Source organism: Zea mays, chromosome 7, assembly GCF_902167145.1.
Source record: "Zea mays cultivar B73 chromosome 7, Zm-B73-REFERENCE-NAM-5.0, whole genome shotgun sequence".
Taxonomy (NCBI): domain Eukaryota; kingdom Viridiplantae; phylum Streptophyta; class Magnoliopsida; order Poales; family Poaceae; genus Zea; species Zea mays.
Window position 1 is genome coordinate 171,198,386 of NC_050102.1, and position 21,338 is coordinate 171,219,723.

Sequence of the window (21,338 nt, forward strand, 5' to 3'; positions counted from 1 at the left end):
GAGCCGCTTCATCTCACGCCTCAGCGAAAGAGGTCTGCCTCTGTACCGCCTCTTAAGGAAGGCCGAGTGTTTCGCTTGGACCCCTGAGGCCGAGGAAGCCCTCGGCAACCTGAAGGCGCTCCTTACAAAGGCGCCTATCTTGGTGCCCCCGGCGGACGGAGAAGCCCTTTTGGTCTACGTCGCCGCGACCACTCAGGTGGTTAGCGCCGCGATTGTGGTCGAAAGGCAAGAGGAAGGGCATGCATTGCCCGTTCAGAGGCCGGTCTACTTCATCAGCGAAGTGCTGTCCGAGACTAAGACCCGCTACCCACAAGTTCAAAAGCTGTTGTATGTTGTGATCCTGACAAGGCGGAAGCTGCGACACTACTTCGAGTCCCATCCGGTAACTGTGGTGTCATCCTTCCCCCTGGGGGAGATCATCCAGTGCCGAGAGGCCTCGGGCAGGATCGCAAAGTGGGCGGTGGAAATCATGGGCGAAACGATCTCGTTCGCCCCTCGGAAGGCCATCAAGTCCCAGGTGTTGGCGGATTTCGTGGCCGAATGGGTCGACACCCAGCTGCCAACGACTCCGATCCAACCGGAGCTCTGGACCATGTTTTTCGACGGGTCGCTGATGAAGACGGGGGCCGGCGCGGGCCTGCTCTTCATCTCGCCCCTCGGAAAGCACTTGCGCTACGTGCTGCGCCTCCATTTCCCGGCGTCCAACAATGTGGCCGAGTACGAAGCTCTGGTCAACGGATTGCGGATCGCCATCGAGCTAGGGGTCAGACGCCTCGACGCCCGCGGTGATTCGCAGCTCGTCATCGACCAAGTCATGAAGAACTCCCACTGCCGCGACCCGAAGATGGAGGCCTACTGCGACGAGGTTCGGCGCCTGGAAGACAAGTTCTTCGGGCTCGAGCTCAACCACATCGTTCGGCGCTACAACGAAACCGCAGACGAGCTGGCTAAGATAGCCTCGGGGCAAACGACAGTCCCCCCGGACGTCTTCTCCCGGGATCTGCATCAACCCTCCGTCAAGCTCGACGACGCGCCCGAGCCCGAGGTACCCTCGGCTCAGCCCGAGGTACCCTCGGCACAGCCCGAGGTACCCTCGGCACAGCCCGAGGTACCCTCGGCCCCCGAAGGCGAGGCACTGAACGTCGAGGAAGGGCAGAGCGGGGCCACGCCAGATCAAGATTGGCAGGCCCCGTACCTGCAATATCTCCGTCGAGGAGAGCTACCCCTCGACCAAGTCGAGGCTCGGCGGGTAGCGCGACGCGCCAAGTCATTCGTCTTGCTGGGCGACGAAGAGGAGCTCTACCATCGCAGCCCCTCGGGCATCCTCCAGCGATGCATCTCCATCGCCGAAGGTCGGGAACTGCTGCGAGAAGTACACTCGGGGGCTTGCGGCCACCACGCAGCGCCCCGAGCCCTTGTCGGAAATGCTTTCCGACAAGGCTTCTACTGGCCAACGGCGGTGGCTGACGCCACTAGAATTGTCCGCACCTGCGAAGGGTGCCAATTCTATGCGAAGCGGACGCACCTGCCCGCTCAGGCTCTGCAGACAATACCCATCACCTGGCCTTTCGCTGTATGGGGTCTGGACCTCGTCGGTCCCTTGCAGAAGGCGCCCGGGGGCTACACGCACCTGCTGGTCGCCATCGACAAATTCTCCAAGTGGATCGAGGTCCGACCTCTGAACAGCATCAGGTCCGAGCAGGCGGTGGCATTCTTCACCAACATCATCCATCGCTTCGGGGTCCCGAACTCCATCATCACCGACAACGGCACCCAGTTCACCAGCAAAAAATTCTTGGATTTTTGCGAGGACCACCATATCCGGGTGGACTGGGCCGCCGTGGCTCATCCCATGTCGAATGGGCAAGTGGAGCGTGCCAACGGCATGATTCTACAAGGGCTCAAGCCTCGGATCTACAACGACCTCAACAAGTTCGGCAAGCGATGGATGAAGGAACTCCCCTCGGTGGTCTGGAGCCTAAGGACGACGCCGAGTCGTGCCACGGGCTTCACGCCGTTTTTCCTGGTCTACGGGGCTGAAGCTATCTTGCCCACTGACCTGGAATACGGCTCCCCGAGGGCGAGGGCCTACACCGAACAAAGCAACCAAGCTAGCCGAGAGGAATCGCTGGACCAGCTTGAGGAAGCTCGGGACAGGGCCTTACTACACTCGGCGCGGTACCAACAGTCCCTGCGACGCTACCACGCCCGAGGGGTCCGGTCCCGAGAACTCCAGGTGGGCGACCTGGTGCTTCGGCTGCGACAAGACGCCCGAGGGAGGCACAAGCTCACGCCCCCCTGGGAAGGGCCATTCGTCATCGCCAAAGTTCTGAAGCCCGGAACATACAAGCTGGCCAACAATCAAGGCGAGATCTACGGCAACGCTTGGAACATCAAACAGCTACGTCGCTTCTACCCTTAAGATGCTTTCAAGTTGTTCATATACCTCGCACCTACGCAAAGTTTAGTCGTCAAGGAAGGGTCGGCCTAGCCTCGGCAAAGCCCGACCCTCCCTCGGGGGCTAAAAGGGGGGAGACCCCCTCTGCGTCGAATTTTTCCTCGAAAAAGGATCTCTTTTTAGCAGGATTTCTTTCGTGCTTCTTGACTGCTTCGGAAAGCGGATCCTGGAAACGACGAGGTACACGTAAGCAGCCAAGGCTGACCGAGCCGAGGGACTCCTACACCTCCGGGATACGGATACCTCACTCATCACCTTCTGCGATAAGTAACTTGCGCTCGGATAAAGCGACTCTGTGGACCGAACAAGTCATCACGTTCGGAAGCTCTCCTGCCGAAGCAGTCCTTCAAGCTTTCTCGACTAAGTCGGGGACAGGGCCTCATGGACGGGTGAAAGTACGCGTAAGCGGCAAGGCCGACCGAGCCGAGGGATTCCCACGCCTCTGGGATACGGATACCTCACTCGTCCCTTTCGCGAAAAGCAACTCTCGCTCACACAAACATCCCTGTTACCGACAGAGTCTAGATGCTCGAAACAAGGGAAAAAAAAGACGCAGCTTCGCAAGCGCGGCGAGGGTGTGTTTTCTGGCCTCGGCGGCCGCGGAAAGCACACGCTACAAGATGATCTGATCCTGCAGGCTCGGGTCTTCACGCTGAAGGGAGCCGTAGCACCCTCGGCATCGACGACGTCTTCAGCAAAGTCCGACCCAGCCTCGGGCGGCGACGCGGTTCAGGGACTCCTCCGGGAATCCGGCCCGAGCAGGCGGCTCAACCGGTAACCCCTGGGGCCTCGGTCAATCGACTTCCAAGGGCGCCAGCCCGACCCGAGGCCTCGACTGATCGACTTCGGCGTCGGCTCCGCTGACAGACAACACGACTAGGCTCCGGCCAACCAGGTTCCCATTCTCGAGCCAACTCCGTCTCTGTTCATACTGATATCGCTACCCCTGGCCTCGGTCCACCGAAGGGCGGCCGAGGGGTCCCTTTAACTAAGCTAGAGGAGCCCCAGACAACAAGGCCGAACGGGCCGAGGGATTCCTACGCCTCCGGGATACGGATACCTCACCCGTCACCTTAACACGGGGCGACTCATGCTTGGTAAAGCGGTTCAGATAATCAACAGGCGAGACTTAGTGCTCGAAAATGAGGAAAAAACACGGCTCCGTGCCGAAATTACATACATGTTCAGGCCCCGACAGCCGCAATGAACAAAAAACACCGGCACTCGAAGTGCCATTACGAACGGAACTCCGGTTCCCCCCTCCGCAGGTACGAACGACCCCACTCCGAGGGGGAAGGCCTGCGGAGCAACGGAAGGCCGACGAATGGTGCGCCGTCACCTGCTCCAGCAGCGGCGACGACGACGCCTTCTGCTCCGAGGGACCAAGCAGCGGCAACGCCGACCTCGGGCTAGATGCCGCTGCCAGGAGGCCCCCGCCCATGCCGAAACTCGTAAGGCAAGGACGGGCAGAAGGCCGTAGAGTTGGAGGTCAGCCCGTGGCCGGCCCCGGCTATCTCGCCGGCAGCAGAACCTCTTCAAGCTGCCGTGGCGGATGCCGGCACCGCGAGCGGCTCCGAAGCCACTCGCGCCTGAAAGCCAGGCACGCTGCAGCTGCCAGCGCCGCGGACGACGGCCGCCTTTCCCTCCGATCACTGAGTGAAGGGGCGGGCCGCCGCCCGCGCAGGGGCCGACCTCAACTCTACGCACTCCCCTCCCCAGCCCTGGTGATGAAAATCCTTGAGGCTGAGGGAGGGGAAGAGGCTGCAGCCCGGCTCGCTTTCCCCCACCATCAAGCCGGAGGTCGCCATCTCAGGTGACCGCCGGCGGAGGGGTGCGACCGGGCTGCATGATGAAAATCCTTGAAGCCGAACGATGGCTGAAAGGTACCAACTCCCATGGAGTTGCGTTCCTCCAACGAGGAGGCGGAAAGGCGGCGGATACCCCCCATCCGGGGGCTTGGAAGATGGGAAGACACGACGCTTAAGGGAGGAAGAAGACATGGTTGCCTTCCGAAAGGAGTCTCCCTCCTTTTAAAGGCAACTCTCCCTACGTGCGCCCCCAGGCGCCGCGGGCTGAGTCTTCTCCAACACGCTCCAAGGCCCTCCCCTGCGACTCGGGGGCTGGGTCCCGCATGTCATGCAAGCCGGCTCAGGGCAGAAGAAGCCAAACCGCCGTGCGTGGTGCGCACGACCGTCCAGCGGTTACAAGCGACCCCCCATTTTCGCCCAGACCAACGGGCAGAAGGGGCGGGCAGCCATGCAGGCGGCATGCAACCGCGCCAGATGGACGCGCTTCTCCGACTTCTGACACGCCAGCTTGGAAACCCAGGCCCACGCGTCGAGCAACCGGCGCGCCAGTTGCTGCATGCAAGCAACCGCACCGCCGCTTGTGCCATCATCACGCCTCTTCGGTTGCGGAGCCTATGCCGCGACTCGAGGCGACCCAACAGCGCCAGCCTGGTGCGTCGGTCAAAGCGACCGAAAGTGGGCCGGCAGTAATAGCGGTGGCAGGCAGGCGGACGCAGCGGTCATGTCGTCAGCCAAGCTCACGTCCCATCCCGGGACAGCAAGAGAGCCTCCTCTCACGGCGTGGAGACGGTGCACCCGTGACCCGTTCCTCGAACGGATCGCACGCGCGCAACGGCCGCCCCGCCAACCACTCGCCCCGTCGCATTTACTCCGCGGCGGGACAGGCGGCGTCTCTGACGGGAGGAGCGCGCGACGCTTCACCTTCGCCATAATAACCGCATCAGAAAAGGTACGCCACGTCGTCCGATTTCGTATCCTTTTCCGTTTTCCTCTTTCTCTATCCCTTGCAACAGGGACCGGGAAAGGGGATACCCCGAAAGGGATCCTTCCCCGCGAAGGAACCGGGCTCCGAGCCCCCCACTACTGATCAGGGGTTCGAAGGCTAGCCCTCCGAAGGGTTCAACAGCCGCCTCAGATCGCGTGGGCCCGACACCCACTACTGGTCAGGGGTTCGAAGGCCAGCCCCCCGAAGGGTTCCATGGCCGCCTCAGGCTACTCGGGCTCCGCGCCCATTACTGATCAGAGGTTCGAAGGCTGGCCCCCGAAGGGTTCACAGTCGCCTCAGACACCGAGCGAGGGATGACCAGGGGTACGTTCGATACATAACCGAGGCTCGGGCTGCGCTCCCGAGGTACCCTAGGACATTTCCGAGACCAGCGGGAACGATCTTGTAACGGAATCCCATCGGAGGGAGGCATCGAGCCCTCGGACCCCGTCGCCAGGGGACCGGGTCCGGCAAATCACCCGCAGGTACTTTTGGGCGTGCCTCTGGGCCCCTAGCCGACCCCCAACGAACGGGGCACGGACGTCCACTCGGATTACCCGCTTGCAGCTCACCGGAGACACCATGTTCGGTGCCCATCGAGGGTAACATGGCGCACTCCCCCCTCCTCCTTGCGGAAAGGCGACGTAGGGGCGTATGTAAAAAGTCGAGTCTGTCCCTGATCGTCCTCTCGCCCTGTGCAGAGGCTCGGGGGCTGCTCTCGCAAAAACCGGCTCCGGCCAAATCGTTGACAGCGTCAACATACCAGCCCGAGAGCTTGGGCCCCGACCGTGCACCCGGGCTACGGCCAGTTCGCATGAGGGAACGACCAGACCAGCCAAAGCGTTGAGCGAAGTATTAAGACCTCGAAGGAGTGTAACCACTCCTCCGAGGCCTCGGGGGCTACACCCGGCGGGTGCGCTCGCGCGCACCCACCGGAACGAAATGCAACCGAGAAAGGCTGGTCCCCTTGCAAAAAAGTGCGACAAAAGCCTCCAAGCGAGTGCTAGCACTCCCTTCGAGGCTCGGGGGCTACTGTCGGGGACCATAATTAGGGGTACCCTCAAGACGCCTAATTCTCAGCTGGTAACCCCCATCAGCATAAAGCTGCAAAGGCCTGATGGGTACGATTAAGTCAGGGATCAGTCCACACGAGTGACTCGATCACGCTTCACCCGAGCCTAGCCTCGGCCAAGGACAGCCGACCTCGAGAGACTTCTGTCTCGCCCGAGGCCCCCTTTTTATGGCGGACACATCACCGGCTTGCCCGAGGCCTTGGCTTCGCTCAGAAGCAACCTTGACTAAATCGCCACACCAACTAACCAAATTGCAGGGGCATTTAACGCAAAGGCGGCCTGACACCTTTATCCTGACACGCGCCCCCGACAGAGCCGAAGTGACCGCCGTCACTCCACCGCTCCACTAGCCAGTCTGACAGAAGGACAGCGCCGCCTGCGCCACTCCGACTGCAGTGCCACTCGACAGAGTGAGTCTGACAGGCAGTCAGGCCTTGCCAAAGGCGCCACGGCGAACTCCGCTCCGCCCGACCCCAGGGCTCGGACTCGGGCTAAGACCCGGAAGACGGCGAACTCCGCTCCGCCCGACCCCAGGGCTCGGACTCGGGCCAAGACCCGGAAGACGGCGAACTCCGCTCCGCCCGACCCCAGGGCTCGGACTCGGGCTAAGACCCGGAAGACGACGAAACTCCGCTTCGCCCGACCCCAGGGCTCGGACTCCGCCATGGCCTCGGCCGAACGACTTCCGCCTCGCCCGATCCCTTGGCTCGGGCTCGGCCACGGCAACGGGAGGCAGACTCAACCTCGGCTTCGGAGGAACCCCCACGTCGCCCTGCCTAGGGCACAGACCGCCACGTCAACAGGAGGCGCCATCATCATCCTACCCCGAATCGACTCGGGTCATGGAGAACAAGACCGGCGTCTCATCCGGCCAGCTCCGCCGGAGGGGCAATGATGGCGCTCCACGAGCTCTATGACGACGGCGGCCCCCAGCTCTCTTACGGAAGCAGGACGACGTCAGCAGGGACTCGACCGCTCCAACAGCTGTCCCTCCGCCAAGCTCCGCTGCACCTCCGACAGCCACGACATCACGCCAGCAGGGTGCCCAGATCTCTCCGGCTGCCACATTGGCATGTACCTAGGGCGCTAGCTCTCCCTCCGCTAGACACGTAGCACTCTGCTACACCCCCCATTGTACACCTGGATCCTCTCCTTACGACTATAAAAGGGAGGACCAGGGCCTTCTCAGGGAAGGTTGGCCGCGCGGGACCGAGGACGGGACAGGCGCTCTCTTGGGGCCGCTCGCTTCCCTCACCCGCGTGGACGCTTGTAACCCCCCTACTGCAAGCGCACCCGACCTGGGCGTGGGACGAACACGAAGGCCGCGGGACTTTCACCTCTCTCACGCTCGACTCCGGCCACCTCGCCTCTCCCCCCTTCGCGCTCGCCCACGCGCTCGACCCATCTGGGCTGGGGCACGCAGCACACTCACTCGTTGGCTTAGGGACCCCCCTGTCTCGAAACGCCGACAGGAGGGGAGTAGTTGTTGTGGTTCCTCGACCGTCCCCGGGTAGTACCACCAGTTGAGGGCGTTGCCGACTCAGTTCTGGTGGCCTGGCTCCGAGCTGGGATGCCATGATCCCTGTCGTACTCCTCCCGGCGGCGGATCTCGTTCTCATGCCGTCGTTCACGTGAAGCATTGATGGAGCTTCGCGCATCCCGGCGACTGTTGATGGCGTGTCGAAGATCGTTCGGCGGGTGAGCGAGCGGTAGAAGATGGTTGGCTGCCTGGGTGAACAGTCGTCGATAGCCCTCGGCGTCGGGAGTCCGAGGGAGTCCATCAGCTATCCGAGCTAGTACCCCTCTGACTTCACTCGGCGTGTTCATGGCTCGGGCGAAGTCGGGATTCAGGTTGCGCCCGAAGAGTGGATTCTCCCGGCGTTGCCTTGCATCTTGCTCGGCTTGTTCCTGAGCCCGGCGGCGATCACGTCGTCGGGAGTTCCTTCATTCTCTGAAGACGCGTTCCTCCGGAGTTTCTCCTATCTTCGAGACCTCGTCCCGCGAAACAGGTTGCTCCGGATCCTGTTCTCCGGCCTCGTGGTGTCGTCGAGTGTTTCAGCGCCGGTTTCTCCGTCGGCGGGATTCCCGCTGAGGTGATTCTTCTCCGGGCGCGGTCGGCTTGTCGTCAGAGACGGGGGGCGACTCCACTCTCCCGATGAAGAGGACATCGGGGTAGAATGGTACGGTGGTCGCGACGATCTTTTTTCTGTTCTCCTTTGAGGGCGGAGGAACGGAAAGAACGACTTGCTTCCTCCCGGTCTCTTTCTTCCTTGCGACCCGTGTCCATTCTTTCGTCGGGGAAGTAGACAGTGGAGTTCTCCGGGTCAGCGGGTTCTCGATCCCTGACTTTCTGAAGGCGATCTTTTTTCGGGGAGCTGGAGGTTGCGCTTCTCCGGTATTTTCGGAGTTTGTTGGAGGAGACTTCTTTTTCGGCGGATCTGCAATGCGGTGTAGAGTTCCCACTTCATCTGCTATGGACGAGATTGTTCCAAAGAAGAATACGGATCCGGGGAGGAGAGTGATCTTGCTGTGGAAGGTGACGGCCATTGAGCTAGCTTGGATCGTCGACACACCCCCTACCTGGCGCGCCAGCTGTCGGTGTTTTGGGTCCGACCGCACACCCGGGGTTGCCCCTCTAGGTGTTTTAGGAGCAGGACGGTGTCGCCGACTGTAGCAAAATGGTTCGTGCCAGATGCACGAGGGACAATGGACAGTGTTTACAGGTTCGGGCTGCTTAGAGATGCGTAACACCCTACGTCCTGGTGAGTATGCTTTGTGTAATGGAATACAAGGTTGCTCTCCAATGCGTAGAGAGTTGAGGTGGATGGTAGAATAGTAATGGGGTCGATCTATCTGAAGGGGTGCCCCCTAGGCCTTATATATTCGACCGTGGGGCAATACATGTGGATATGATAACAATGTGCACCTAAAAGATAGTGAACTGTTCGAGTCTGTCTTCCTATGGTTCTGCCGACCTATCCTCGCCTGGTTCTGTTGCATGGGGCTCCAGCGCGGGAAAGTCGGATCTTTGTTGTGGTCGCTTGCTCAACGCTGTGGGTCGTCCGGGCTTGCACCAATCCGGCCTTACATCAACCTGCTTTACCGATTGTCCCTCCCCAGGCCCACGAAGGAATGGCCTTACGATTTATTGGGCCCTTGGGCCTCTCGTGAGGTCTTTTACCCTTCCAGTGGACCCGGGGGATATATGTCCCCCACAATCCTTTACTAGAAAAGCTTGATTGGTGCTTTATAAAGGCAATAGGAACTTCTCGCTAAACGATTACAGCATGTGATTACCAAGCTAGTTCACCAGAATCAATATGGATTTATAAAGGCAAGGTCAATTCATGATTGTCTAGCTTGGGCTTTTGAATACATCTCTCTTTGTCATAAGTCAAGAAAAGAAATGGTCATTATAAAACTGGATTTTGAAAAAGCTTTTGATAAATTAGAGCATGTGACTATTATTGACATATTGAGACACAAGGGGTTTGGAGACAAATGGCTTCACTGGATCTCAATGATTCTAAACTCTGGTACTTCAGAAGAGCTTCTGATTGGTGTCCCTGGGCAACGTTTTCACTGCAAGCGTGGAGTCAGACAAGGGGACCCCCTGTCCCCCCTTCTCTTTGTCCTTGCGACAGATCTCCTGTAGTCGATTGTTAACAAAGCTAGTGATCATGGTATCCTCAGGCTCCCTCTTCCGAACGCATGTGGAGTTGACTTCCCTATTATTCAATATGCGGATGACACTATTTTGATAATGGAGGCTTGCCCTAAATAGCTTTTCTTTCTAAAGGCGATGCTTAATTCATTTGCTGATTCTACAGGTCTCCATGTCAACTATCACAAATCTAATATCTACCCCATCAATGTCTCAGACCAGAAAATGGAAATTCTAGCAAATACATTCCACTGCAAGATTGGATCAATGTCGTTCACCTACTTAGGGCTCCCCTTGGGATTAAAAAGACCCAACCTGGGAGCTTTCCTTCCACTCATTCAGAAGATAGAGAGAAGACTTGCGACAACTTCTGTTTTTCTATCTCAGGCTGGCAGACTGCAAATGGTTAACGCGGTATTTTCCTCTCTACCAACATATTACATGTGCACCCTCAAGCTACCAAAATCGGTGATTAAGCATATTGATAAATTCAGAAGACACTGTCTATGGAGAGGAGCAGATATAAATACAAAGAAACCCCCTCAAGTAGCATGGAAAACAGTCTAAAAACCAAAAGCTCAGGGTGGACTGGGAGCTATAAATCTAGAATTACAAAACAAAGCCCTCCTTATGAAGAATCTTCACAAATTTTATAACAGAGCTGACACTCCGTGGATCAACATAATCCGGGTCAACCACTATGACAATTCGCTACCTTCAGATAAGCTAGTAGGCTCATTCTGGTGGAGAGACATTCTTAAAATTCAAGAATCTTATAAAGAGTTAGCACGGGTGGAGATTGGAGACGGAAAAACAACCCTACTGTGGCATGACAACTGGGGCGGCATGCGTAAATATGCAAGCTACCCATAACTTTGGTCTTTCGCTTCCATGAAAGACATCACTATTCGCCAAGCAAGAACGACAACCTCACATGAGATGTTTCACATTCCTTTGTCTGTTGAAGCTTTCGAGCAGTTTCATGCTTTACAAGGCTTGTTGGTAAATCTTCCGCAACATGATCTGAGAGACAAATGGCTCTGTAATGGTTCCTCCAGCCTGTTTTCTTCACAGAAGGCCTATTCTTATATGTCTGGTAACCAGTGGACTCACCCCATCTTCTCCTGGTTATGGAAAACAAAATATCAGCCTAAACACAAGGTATTTTTTTGGTTACTGCTTAAAAATAGACTAAATACTCGTTCACTCCTCATTCATCGATCTATGCCACTGGACCCTTACACTTGCGACAAATGTATCCTCCAACTCGAAGAGACGGTTCTTCATCTATTTTCCAGATGCAACTTTGCTAGAAGATGTTGGCTCCTAATAGGCATCACACCGCCAAGAACAGCGGATCTAATCAATACCTTGCTGAGGATTAGAATGAGATGGAAAGTGCCATGGAGAATGGAAACTATCATCATTATGTCCTGATGAATTTGGAAAAACATGAATAATTGGATATTCAACGAGACCCCGCCCACGGTGGATGCGTGTCAGGAAATGTTTAAAAGATAAATGAGTCTCGTGTGCTACCGAGTTAAACCAGAGATAGGTGATAAAATTAGTAATTGGATTCAGTGCTCTGTATCGTAGTGACTTTGTTCCCATCCTGTAAACTATTTAGATTTGGCCAAGAAATAATAAAAATATTGTAGGTCCTCCCTACAGTAACTTAACATAAAATAAACTTAACAGTTAAATATCCAAACAGGACCGCTAAAAGGTGTCCTGCAAGCAAATTAAGTTATTATAGAAAAAAGAAAATCACATTACAAGGTGGTATCTGATCCAACATTATCGAAGGGGTTTGAGTTTTTAAAGTAGTCCAAAAAGTATTTTTTTTAAAAAAAAATCGATAAACAAGGTCAACAAATTTAATGATGCCATTGCAACAGCTTTGAAAGATATGCTCATATGTTGTACCGTTCATTACTGTGTCATCTATTGAAGTTCTCAAGTTCTCTGACTCTGGAAATTAATAACGACCAGCAGTAGATGTGGATAGATTTCCAATCGCTCAAGCCTCAAAGAGACAAAAGGATATATAAAAAAAGATCTTGAATTGGTTTCAGGTATTGAAATTAAATGCAATCATTTGGGGGATATTATAGTTGAGTTTATTCATGTAATAATCTGCCTAGTACTAGATGGTTTCCGGTCGCCACCGGGGAGGGAAACCCACCGGCCGTACGTGGAGCTCGGTCAGCGGCGGCCGCTGGGAAGGCTCTCGTGGCAGGTAGAGTGTCTCGTCCGTGTAGCACACTGCACACCTGGAGTGTCCTCGTCCAATCACGTGCCTCCATCCCCTCCGGCCCATCATGCACATACACGCTGATGATGCGCTCTAGCCACCTGCATGGAGTATTCCGTGGCTTCTGTCGCTGTCCCGGCGGTTGATCACCGCGCCGGCTAGCTAGCTCTAGCTCCTCGCGCGCAGCGCTAGCTCTATCCGCATCTTGGGGCCGCTTGCGCCGTCCGCGTTGGGCGTTGGCCGCGTGGCAGGTAGACGTCTGGCCACCTGCCTCGCCGTCTCGTCGCCCCCAGCCTTTGCCGCCTCGCGCGCGCGCTGCTTGGGCGTTGCCGGGTGCCGTGACGACGCATGGACTCGTGGAGACAACACGTACGTACGCGCGCACGACGGCGGGACGACCGGACGAGATAGTATGCCTTTGTGCCATCTGCCGTGTCAACGGGCCGGTGCGGCGGCGGGCGGTCCGGCGGTTTGTTGCCGCTCGCTGCTTGGTGTATGTGTCTAAGCCTGAGAAGCGGATACGCACGCGGTCATTGATATTTTTTGGAGGCCAAAGATAAAACGCCTCCACGTGCCATTTGCCAAGCGTGTGATCCGTCGAAGGATCACACGCATCTTTATCTATGCGAGTCTGCGAGTATGCGTGCCGTAGCCCTTTGCGGCCCGGGACGCCGCTGACTTGACAACCAACACGGGGTGTGCCCCCCGCCAGCCGGTCTCTCCTTCCCCCGCTTTGGCCGCGCGCAGCTCTATATATCCGGCCACCGAGCCCCACCCACGCCTCTCCATCACGCCACGCTCTCAGTCACGCCACACACCCACCACTCTCCTACTTGTCCGCCTCTCCGTCGTCTCCCTCTGCGCGCCCCCGCTCCAGGTCAACTCTGCCATCCACGGGAGATCGGTCGACCGACCGGCCTATCATCCATGGCGCTCGACGCGGCCCTCGACGTGTGCAGCAAGACGCCGTCGCCGTCGCCGCCGACGGTCGACTCGTCGGCGCGCGGCGGGAGGCGGTCCAAGCGCCGCGCCGGGAGCCCCGCCAGCGACGGCGGAGGAGGAGTCGACGGCAACGACCAGCCCGAGCAGGAGGAGTACCTCGCGCAGTGCCTCCTGATGCTCTCGCACGGCCTCCCCGGCGACGGGGCCGCGCCGCCTTCGGCGGCGGCGAAGGCGAAGGCGATCCAGCAGCAGCATCAGCACGGCCGGTACGAGTGCTCCGTGTGCGGCAAGGTGTACACGTCGTACCAGGCGCTGGGAGGGCACAAGACGAGCCACCGGAAGCCGCCGGTGGTGGCGCCCGCGCCCGCGCCAGCACCAGGAGGCGAGGCCGACGCGTCGTTGTCCGGCGGCACCGCGCACGCGGCTGCGGAGAAGGAGAAGACGCACCGGTGCTCGGTCTGCAAGCGCACGTTCCAGTCGGGCCAGGCTCTGGGCGGGCACAAGCGGCTGCACTACGAGGCCAAGGCCAAGGACGCGGACGCTGTGGCGGCGACGGCCGTGCTGCAGAACTTGGACCTCAACCTGCCGGCCGAGGGCGCGCCGCCGGAGCCCAAGCGGGCGCGGACGATGCTGCTGCTGGCTTGATCCATCCCCGCCGGTCGATCCAACGGCGGCGAGATGGGAGTTGGCGCCAAGTGGCGGTCTAGGTTCTTGATAGAGAGTTGTTTGGTAGGTCGTCCAATTTCGATGGTTATTTGGTTGGTTTCTTTGTTAATTTTCGGTTTGCGTCGCGTGCCGTCGGCTGCGTCGGTCTCGGTTCGTTCGGTGCTGATTGTTATGATGCACCTTTTTTTCGGTTCAGACTTCCTAGGAAGATGATTCATTTCTCCATATTCTGCGACGACGCGGAGCCGCCGGATTAAGAACCGGACGGCTGATGCGCGCGGTCTCTCTCTATTTAGATATAGCACCTATAAATCCTGGTGTTCAAAGTTCAAACCCCCCACATACACATGCATGGAAAGTTGGAAACTTCTGTTTGCCTTTTTCTGATGAATCTCGGTGTGGAAGCGAATGTAGGGACGCTGGTTGTGGTAGCGTAGTCGTCGACAAGGATACAGCTAGATCGGGGTTACGATTCATTTACATATAAATAAAAAATGTACAGAGAGATCCTTGGTGTGCCAATAAATGGGATTAACTCGATTGTGTGTGATCTTAGTCTTAGCTGCCACTGTCCCATTAGCGGCCACCGGCCGACCAGTGCAGTACGCCGGCCCGCCACACACCGCGAAGGTGCAAGCTACTCGTAGTCGTACTGCATGTGTGGCTGACTGGCTGTGCGCGCTAAAGAAATCGTGAAGGCTGCTCATGTGGACGCAGCGTTGACCATGTCGGATGGCGCTGCAACGACTGTGCAAAGTTTCCGGATGGTGAATCAGAACCACCACGAGCGCCGCGCCGCGCCGATAGGCGATAGCTAGGGCGTTTGTTTTGACAGGTGAGTCACTCGCGTCTCGCCCGGGCCGGCCGGGGCGCGGTGACGGGACGGGCCAGTGACTTGTCGTCCGGTCAGCCGGCTTCGTTTTCGTTTCTCCGAAGCGTTCGTTTCAACCGTCTAGCTAGCTAGCTAGGCGAAGTTGAAAAGAGCTACCTCATCACTGGCATGAACGAATTTTCGTTGCGTGTCAGCGTGTGTAGTCCCAGTCCTTTCAGAAATATGTGTATGGCTACTGAGATAAGTGCCGGCTTTGTCAAAACTCAAAAGGCAATGTCGCATGTCACCCTGGAAGCAAGCTGCGTTTTCCTTTCGTTCCATCAGCACGTGTCGAGTTCATTCATCTGTGTCAAGCTAATTAAGTAGCCAGCCAAAAATATCAGTCGTCCTACACGTCGTGGTGTGCTTCGCATTACTAGCTACCCGGCGGCCTAAACCAATGACACATATACACACTCAAATACTCAATGTGCGTGGAGGAAGCTAGCTCTGGTTAATTTTAGTAAAGGGAAGTACTGATGCAGGAGTTTATCTTCAGCTTATACAAAAGTAAAGAAAATGACTTGTGTATACGAGTCAATCTCGTCGCTACTCCTCGCTAGTTTTTCTTTTTTTTTTAAGAAAAAACGACCTCGCGTGATACGCGCGTACACACACGTGGTGTCATGCCGTAACCCCTCGTGTCACTTGCTCCTGCAATACAAGGAAAGTGGCGGGAGAGGGAAGCAAGAAAGTGACCACAGGGTACCTTCTGTGAATTCGATTTGCCGATATTTCAAACGATGTTCTTCACAAGTTAACACAGGAATTGAGCACGACCAATGATATGATATGCGTGAGCAAACAAATATATCATTATTCATGTCTACCGAGGTACTATACCTCTGCCTTTAAATAGATGTGGTTTTGGTTTTTTGGTCCATTTTAAACTATCTTTACTTTGAAGTCATATCCGAAACAGATACTTTGCAAGTTGTCAAAGTAAAACAACTTTCTTAGGTTTGATTGAATCTCTAGAAAAAAGAACATTACTAGTATTTTTAACACACAATTTCAATCACCAGATATCCATATAAATGTACTTTATAATCTAGTACTTATTTGGTGCCATATATGTTGATATTCTTTAACATAAAGTTGGTTATTATAATAGTTTGACCTAAGACAACTTTAGAAGTTGATCTATCTAGAAACGTTTTGAGTAGACAATCGTATCATTTTTTTATGACTTTAAATAGTCAATATCATGTAAAAATGTATTATTATCATCATATAAGGAACCAGATAATACATATTTAATATGATAAGCAGCTGTATCTTTTCTGTATAAATTGGTCAAAATTAAGGGATAGAATTTATCCTTTGGGAGTGTGGATTCGAATAGAAAAGGAGTAACCAGAAACGGGAACCAATCGTAATCTGCTCTTCACTGCATTGTTGTCAATGTTTCATGGCTCTGAATTTGTTTGAACTTCAGTGACCTCAGACTTTTGTGCCTTTCTTCTCCCTTCCACCTCTTTAACAGCTCAAAAACGTTAAGAAACTTAGACGGGTAAATGCTTGTTGATTGGCTTGTCACTTGTGTGGTAGTCAAGCTGTTCTATTCGATTTTGTTGACGTGTAACTAATCAATGGCTGCATACCGGGCAAGCTTATCTTATCGCTGCACTAGTAAAGCCCTAACGGTGATGACAGCTGCCGGGGTCAGCACTCAGCAGTGCAGACCCCACGAGAGACGCGACCGAGACGACTCAGGAAGCAAGCAGGCGGCGAATTGAGCCGGTAGAGCGCCAGCCGCCAGTTTGCTTTACGCGGGCTGCGGCAGAGCACGGCCATCAGCATCTAGTTGTTGTCTGGCGCATGGCAGACATGTTCACAAACCGATAGGAATAAAGAAGGTGATACGATACCTTTGGAGAATTTCACACTCTGGGAGAGCAATTACAACGAAACAGTTCCTTGTATCGTGGAACGTGGCCGGTTCCCGGCTGCTAATGTCAGGCGCAGGCCGCTGGGTACCCATTTTCTGCTATGGCCTACAATTCTATAGAAACAAACATCTCCCTCAAAAAAAAAAGTACAGTATATAAAAATAAACCAGGTCGATCAATGTTCAACAAGCACCGGATTCCTTTGTGTGTCTCATTTCCAGTGGCGGACCTAGGATTTTTACATAGGGTGTGCCGCAATAAAATTTTCATGTATAATTTTATCTAATATACATATAATTTAATAGTAAATTTAGTAAACAATTTGATATATAGATATAAAATTTGACATTCAACAAATAAGTATGAAACTTCTGTTTTTTGCAGCATGATTACGAAAAATAGAGACAATATTTCCCTGCTTCTTCATATTTTAGTCACTACAAAAATAATGGTAGTAAATCAACAATCAATAAGACAAAAATCCTAAATTCTAAAACCAGCAGGCAGATCAATAAAATTCTAAACAATCAATAAAATTCGTTGGTTTTTTGTTGGGTTCAAGGAAGAGGGGCAACAAGGCCATGAGAGAAAAAACATTGACATATTATATAATTTGAGTGGTAGAGATAGAACCACTGAATTTAGCTTGAGAGAAAATCGCTTTTGGAGCTAGCAGGTAATCAGCAGCGGAAAGGGAAGCTACTACTGCTAAGATCTGGATCCATGTGCCGCAGTGGCGGCGTCTGGCTGAGTCGGCGACTGGCGTCTGGCGGACAGCCGCACAGCGCGCACTCGCCACTTCGCCTTCGCCAGAAAGCCAGCCAGCCATGTCTCCAGCCGCTAGGAACAGGCGAACAGCCGCAGTCGTGCTGAAGGATTGGAGAAGTTGAAACAACCTTGGGGCTTCGGCGCTCGGCGGGTGGGGTCCCCAGTGGGCCTGGCTTAGGGTGTGCCAGGGCCCACCCGGACCCCCCTGTGGGTCCGCCCCTGCTCATTTCAGACCTTCTGATCAAGCTCGGATTGGGATGACAGCACCCCATGCTTCTGAGTTTTCTCACTCGGTGTGGAGTAAACCTGGCGCTCTTTGCCTCCAGGTTTCGAGGAGGCATTCCCATACCAGATCATGCCGATCACTGCCAGAAACATGCCAAGGGCGACGTGGAAATTGAGACCCTCTTTCCCAAAGAAAAAGAACCCCAGGGTCAACACGAGAACCGTCTTCATGTGACCTAGGACTTGGAACGAGACGGCCGTGAATCTTCCGATGCATATGAACTGGCTTAGGTTGGTCCCGACAGCAATTATGCACGACAACACGATAAAGAACTGAAAAGGAAAACATGTGACAGGAAAACAATAAGTCTTGGCCAGGTTGGTCAAGCTTGCAGCAAAGAAAGAAAATTTATAATATCAAGCAAATGGATCTAAACCATATACAGTGGGTGCAGGACCATCTCAGTGTATTGTGTTAAAGCAATATGCGGTTGCTTATGTCAAAACTAAACCAGTGGCATAGCCAGGATTTTACTATATACCCAGGGCGATTTTTAAACACAAAAGATATATAGTTGCCTGACACCAGCATAATTACTGATGTCTAGGAGTAATCATTTAAAAATATCCAAATAACCATGTTTTAACTAAAGCTAGGCTACAAAACAATTGAAGTCCAACAGCTCCATAATATGTGCAGAAATGAGAGATGTGAAGTTCCCATGAATCCAAAATATGAAAACAGTATTTTGGGCAAAATAAAGATACGAAGCTCATAAAGATTATAAAATAGCATGTGCCAAGGCTAAAAGAGACAATTATAAAAGAAGAATATGCTTGCTCCCTCCAATCACAAAAGAGTGATGTTTTTGGGACACATTCAGTCAAAGCTAATTTAGAAGGGACACATAGAATGATAACATTAATAGCATAGCAACACAAGTTATACTCAAGCATGCACATCTGGAGTATGTTAATGACCAAAATGTCCAAAGCGAAAATTTATGCGAGGTTGCGAGGATAGACAATGCCAAACTAGCTTGAGTGAAACAGACAGGTTCCTCTTCCTCGTGACGATTTTGCAAAAGACAGCATAAATGATTCAGAATAGTATGACATACCGTAACTATTGATGTGTAGTTAAAAGCATCGACTCTTTTGTTGGTCAGCCAGAAGTCCACAAAAGGACCCAATACTAACAACGATGCTGCCTGGGCTGGAGCAGTATGGCCTAAGAGGTTGAATGAGCCAAGCGAGTACTTCCATTGAAGGTGGTGAACATACTGCAGCAAAGAGGAGTAAACCAAATAGAACACAGTGATAATATGCCCTAATAAGGATATCATGGCAGGGGGGAGGGCACGGCCAACAGGCCCAACACTAGTTACGTAAAGATTAACAAGGTCCAAAAGGTCAAAGTTTGTTGAGCTGTTAGTCTATTACCAAAGTTGTCGTACTCAAAGCAGCAGCAGGGTACTGGATTATTTTGCTTACTTAGTTCAGGAAAAAAGGGAGTGTGCCCAATGAGAGCTCCCACACAAGGTGAGGCCTGGGGAAGGGAATTTCTAAAAAGCCCACCCTTGCATAATTTTGCAAGAAGCCTGGTTCAAACTTCAAACTCAGGACCTCAGGCCACAAATGGACAGGCTCCACTGCATCAAGTTCACCCAAACAAAGAGGAACGTAGGATTTCAGGATACTCACCAAAAAGTTACTAAAATTCTGTGCAAAGTACTTCTATCGAAAATTTATAACCAGTAACTTCTAAATTAGAAGCCGAGCTATAAAATAGGTGCTAAAGAAGGATAGCTCCAAATAGGAAAAGATGTCATATACAGATATATGAACAACAAAGTACCAAGTCTCAACATCAATAATACTCACATGCTGCTGTAGTGCTGTGCTCCAAACAGCTATTACTGCAGCTAGTAACCCTTGAGAGTTCACACTAACATCAGTGACTGTGCATACAGCAACACCTACAAGGACAAGCACTATACTGAGCTTTGTATCTCTAGAGTAACGGACTTTGTCGAACATGATTTCCAGAATGCATAAGACTGGAATGATACACAGCTTTGCGATCTGAAAAAGGCAAGACAGACAGCGTCAGTATACAAGTTTAATTCCGATATACTTATAGAATATCGAAGTTTCTGTCTGCACCTGATAGAATCCAACAGAGTTCCACATCAAGCTTACATTCATCCCAACAATAGACAGGTTCGCAAAAAAGGCGAATTTTACTAGTTCAGGTAACGGTAGATAGGACGGCTGAATATATCCCAGCCATTTCATTACTAATGTCATCAAGGTCGTCATCGCGAAATGAAGTCCGGTCAACGTTGTAGCTGTCGAAGCAAATAGCAGCGAACAAATTAGTATAAGACGATCAGACTGGTTCTATGCACAGCCATAGTTTAATTAGACTGGTTCTCAGCAAAATCGTAGTTTAGTTTTAGACAGAAACAAAGACGCGGGTGAATTAGGCATCGTACTCGTACGCGGTTATAGGAACGAAAGGTTGGGCACGGTCTTACCGAAACTAAAACCATGCGTCGCCATTAAGGCTTTGTTGACCATGATGATACCAACGGATGTGACGACATTGAACATCCATGCGCCAGCGTCTAGTGCTGCTTTCCTCTCCGCCTTGCTTCCTGGCGCCATACTGTCTTGACATGTAGAGTCCACTCCAGTTTTCTGTAGGGGAGAGCCCAGTAAAGGACAGGGGTGTCCCAAGAATATTTTTCCCCAGAAAAAATCCAAGTTAGTAGGCATGCACACACTGGTAATTAGATCAGATCCGGATGCAAATAGCCAAATAGCTTAAGTTAGGGTTCGTGTGCTGGGTCTCGCACGGTAGGATGGGAAGAGAAGGGCGTACCTGGTGGGTGCTCGTCGCCGGCGGAGGACCCGACGAGGAATTGGGCACCTGGCGTAGTGCGGCGGCGGCGGCCAGTTGCCGCACGGGAACGCGCGGGCACCAGGGCCTGGACACGGGGTGAAGGAAAGGCAGGGGTGAAATCCGCGGCTCGGTCGCTTTGGTGCTAGACTAGTATACACTCTGGGGGTGTTTGGTTCCTCCTCCTAGAGTTTAGCATGTGTCACATCAAGCGTTTGACTTTTAAATAGGAGTATGAAATATAGACCCAACCAACTAGATTAGATTCGTCTCGTCTTTTAATCTTCGGCTGACAAATTAGTTTTATAATCCGACTACATTTAATATTCGGAACGGAGGTTCAAACATTCGGCTGACAAATTAGTTTCATTCTCGGTACATTCTCGTAGTTTGGCAGAATTCGTGGTTCCGGACTGAAATGAAAGTGGAGCACTGCTAGATCAGAGCTAGGATTCGACCGGTAGGAAGGATCGTGTGTGATCTTTATTAACCAATCAAGTGGGTCCCTTTTATGTTAACCGGAGCCCGACCCGCTCGAATATTCTCCCTTCGTCTTATCACGAAGGTTTGTACTAAATTAATATTTAGAAAATTTAACGGTTAATAACAAAATATTTTTAAATATTAATTAAATAAAAATAAAATAATTACATTTATTATTAAAAACATCTATTACAATACATATTTTTAATTTAAAATAATTATTTTTATAAATACTAGTGATCAAAGCTTTAAAATTTTGACTTAGAATAAATCTTCATGACCTTAACATAGAGAACAGATAGAGTAGCTGATTGGACACGTGACCACACTCTCTATTATCG

At 52.9% G+C, this 21,338-nt stretch overlaps 2 protein-coding genes across 2 annotated transcripts; one reads left to right on the forward strand and one right to left on the reverse strand.

The window, feature by feature from the left end:
- The first annotated feature begins 13,049 nt into the window (after nucleotides 1–13,049).
- LOC100281848 (zinc finger, C2H2 type family protein) lies at nucleotides 13,050–14,162 on the forward strand. The gene has a single exon (NM_001154768.2). The coding sequence runs from the start codon at nucleotides 13,173–13,175 to the stop codon at nucleotides 13,830–13,832; it is 660 nt and encodes a 219-aa protein (NP_001148240.2). The 5' UTR covers nucleotides 13,050–13,172; the 3' UTR covers nucleotides 13,833–14,162.
- Nucleotides 14,163–17,007: 2,845 nt separating this feature from the next.
- On the reverse strand, nucleotides 17,008–20,690 carry LOC100216942 (uncharacterized). Its single transcript, NM_001317376.1, has 6 exons — nucleotides 20,497–20,690; nucleotides 20,150–20,312; nucleotides 19,776–19,960; nucleotides 19,494–19,694; nucleotides 18,731–18,892; nucleotides 17,008–17,942 (listed from the first exon to the last, which is right to left on the reverse strand). The coding sequence occupies exons 2-6, from the start codon at nucleotides 20,277–20,279 to the stop codon at nucleotides 17,613–17,615; spliced, it is 1,008 nt and encodes a 335-aa protein (NP_001304305.1). The 5' UTR covers nucleotides 20,280–20,312; nucleotides 20,497–20,690; the 3' UTR covers nucleotides 17,008–17,612.
- Between the last annotated feature and the right edge of the window lie 648 nt (nucleotides 20,691–21,338).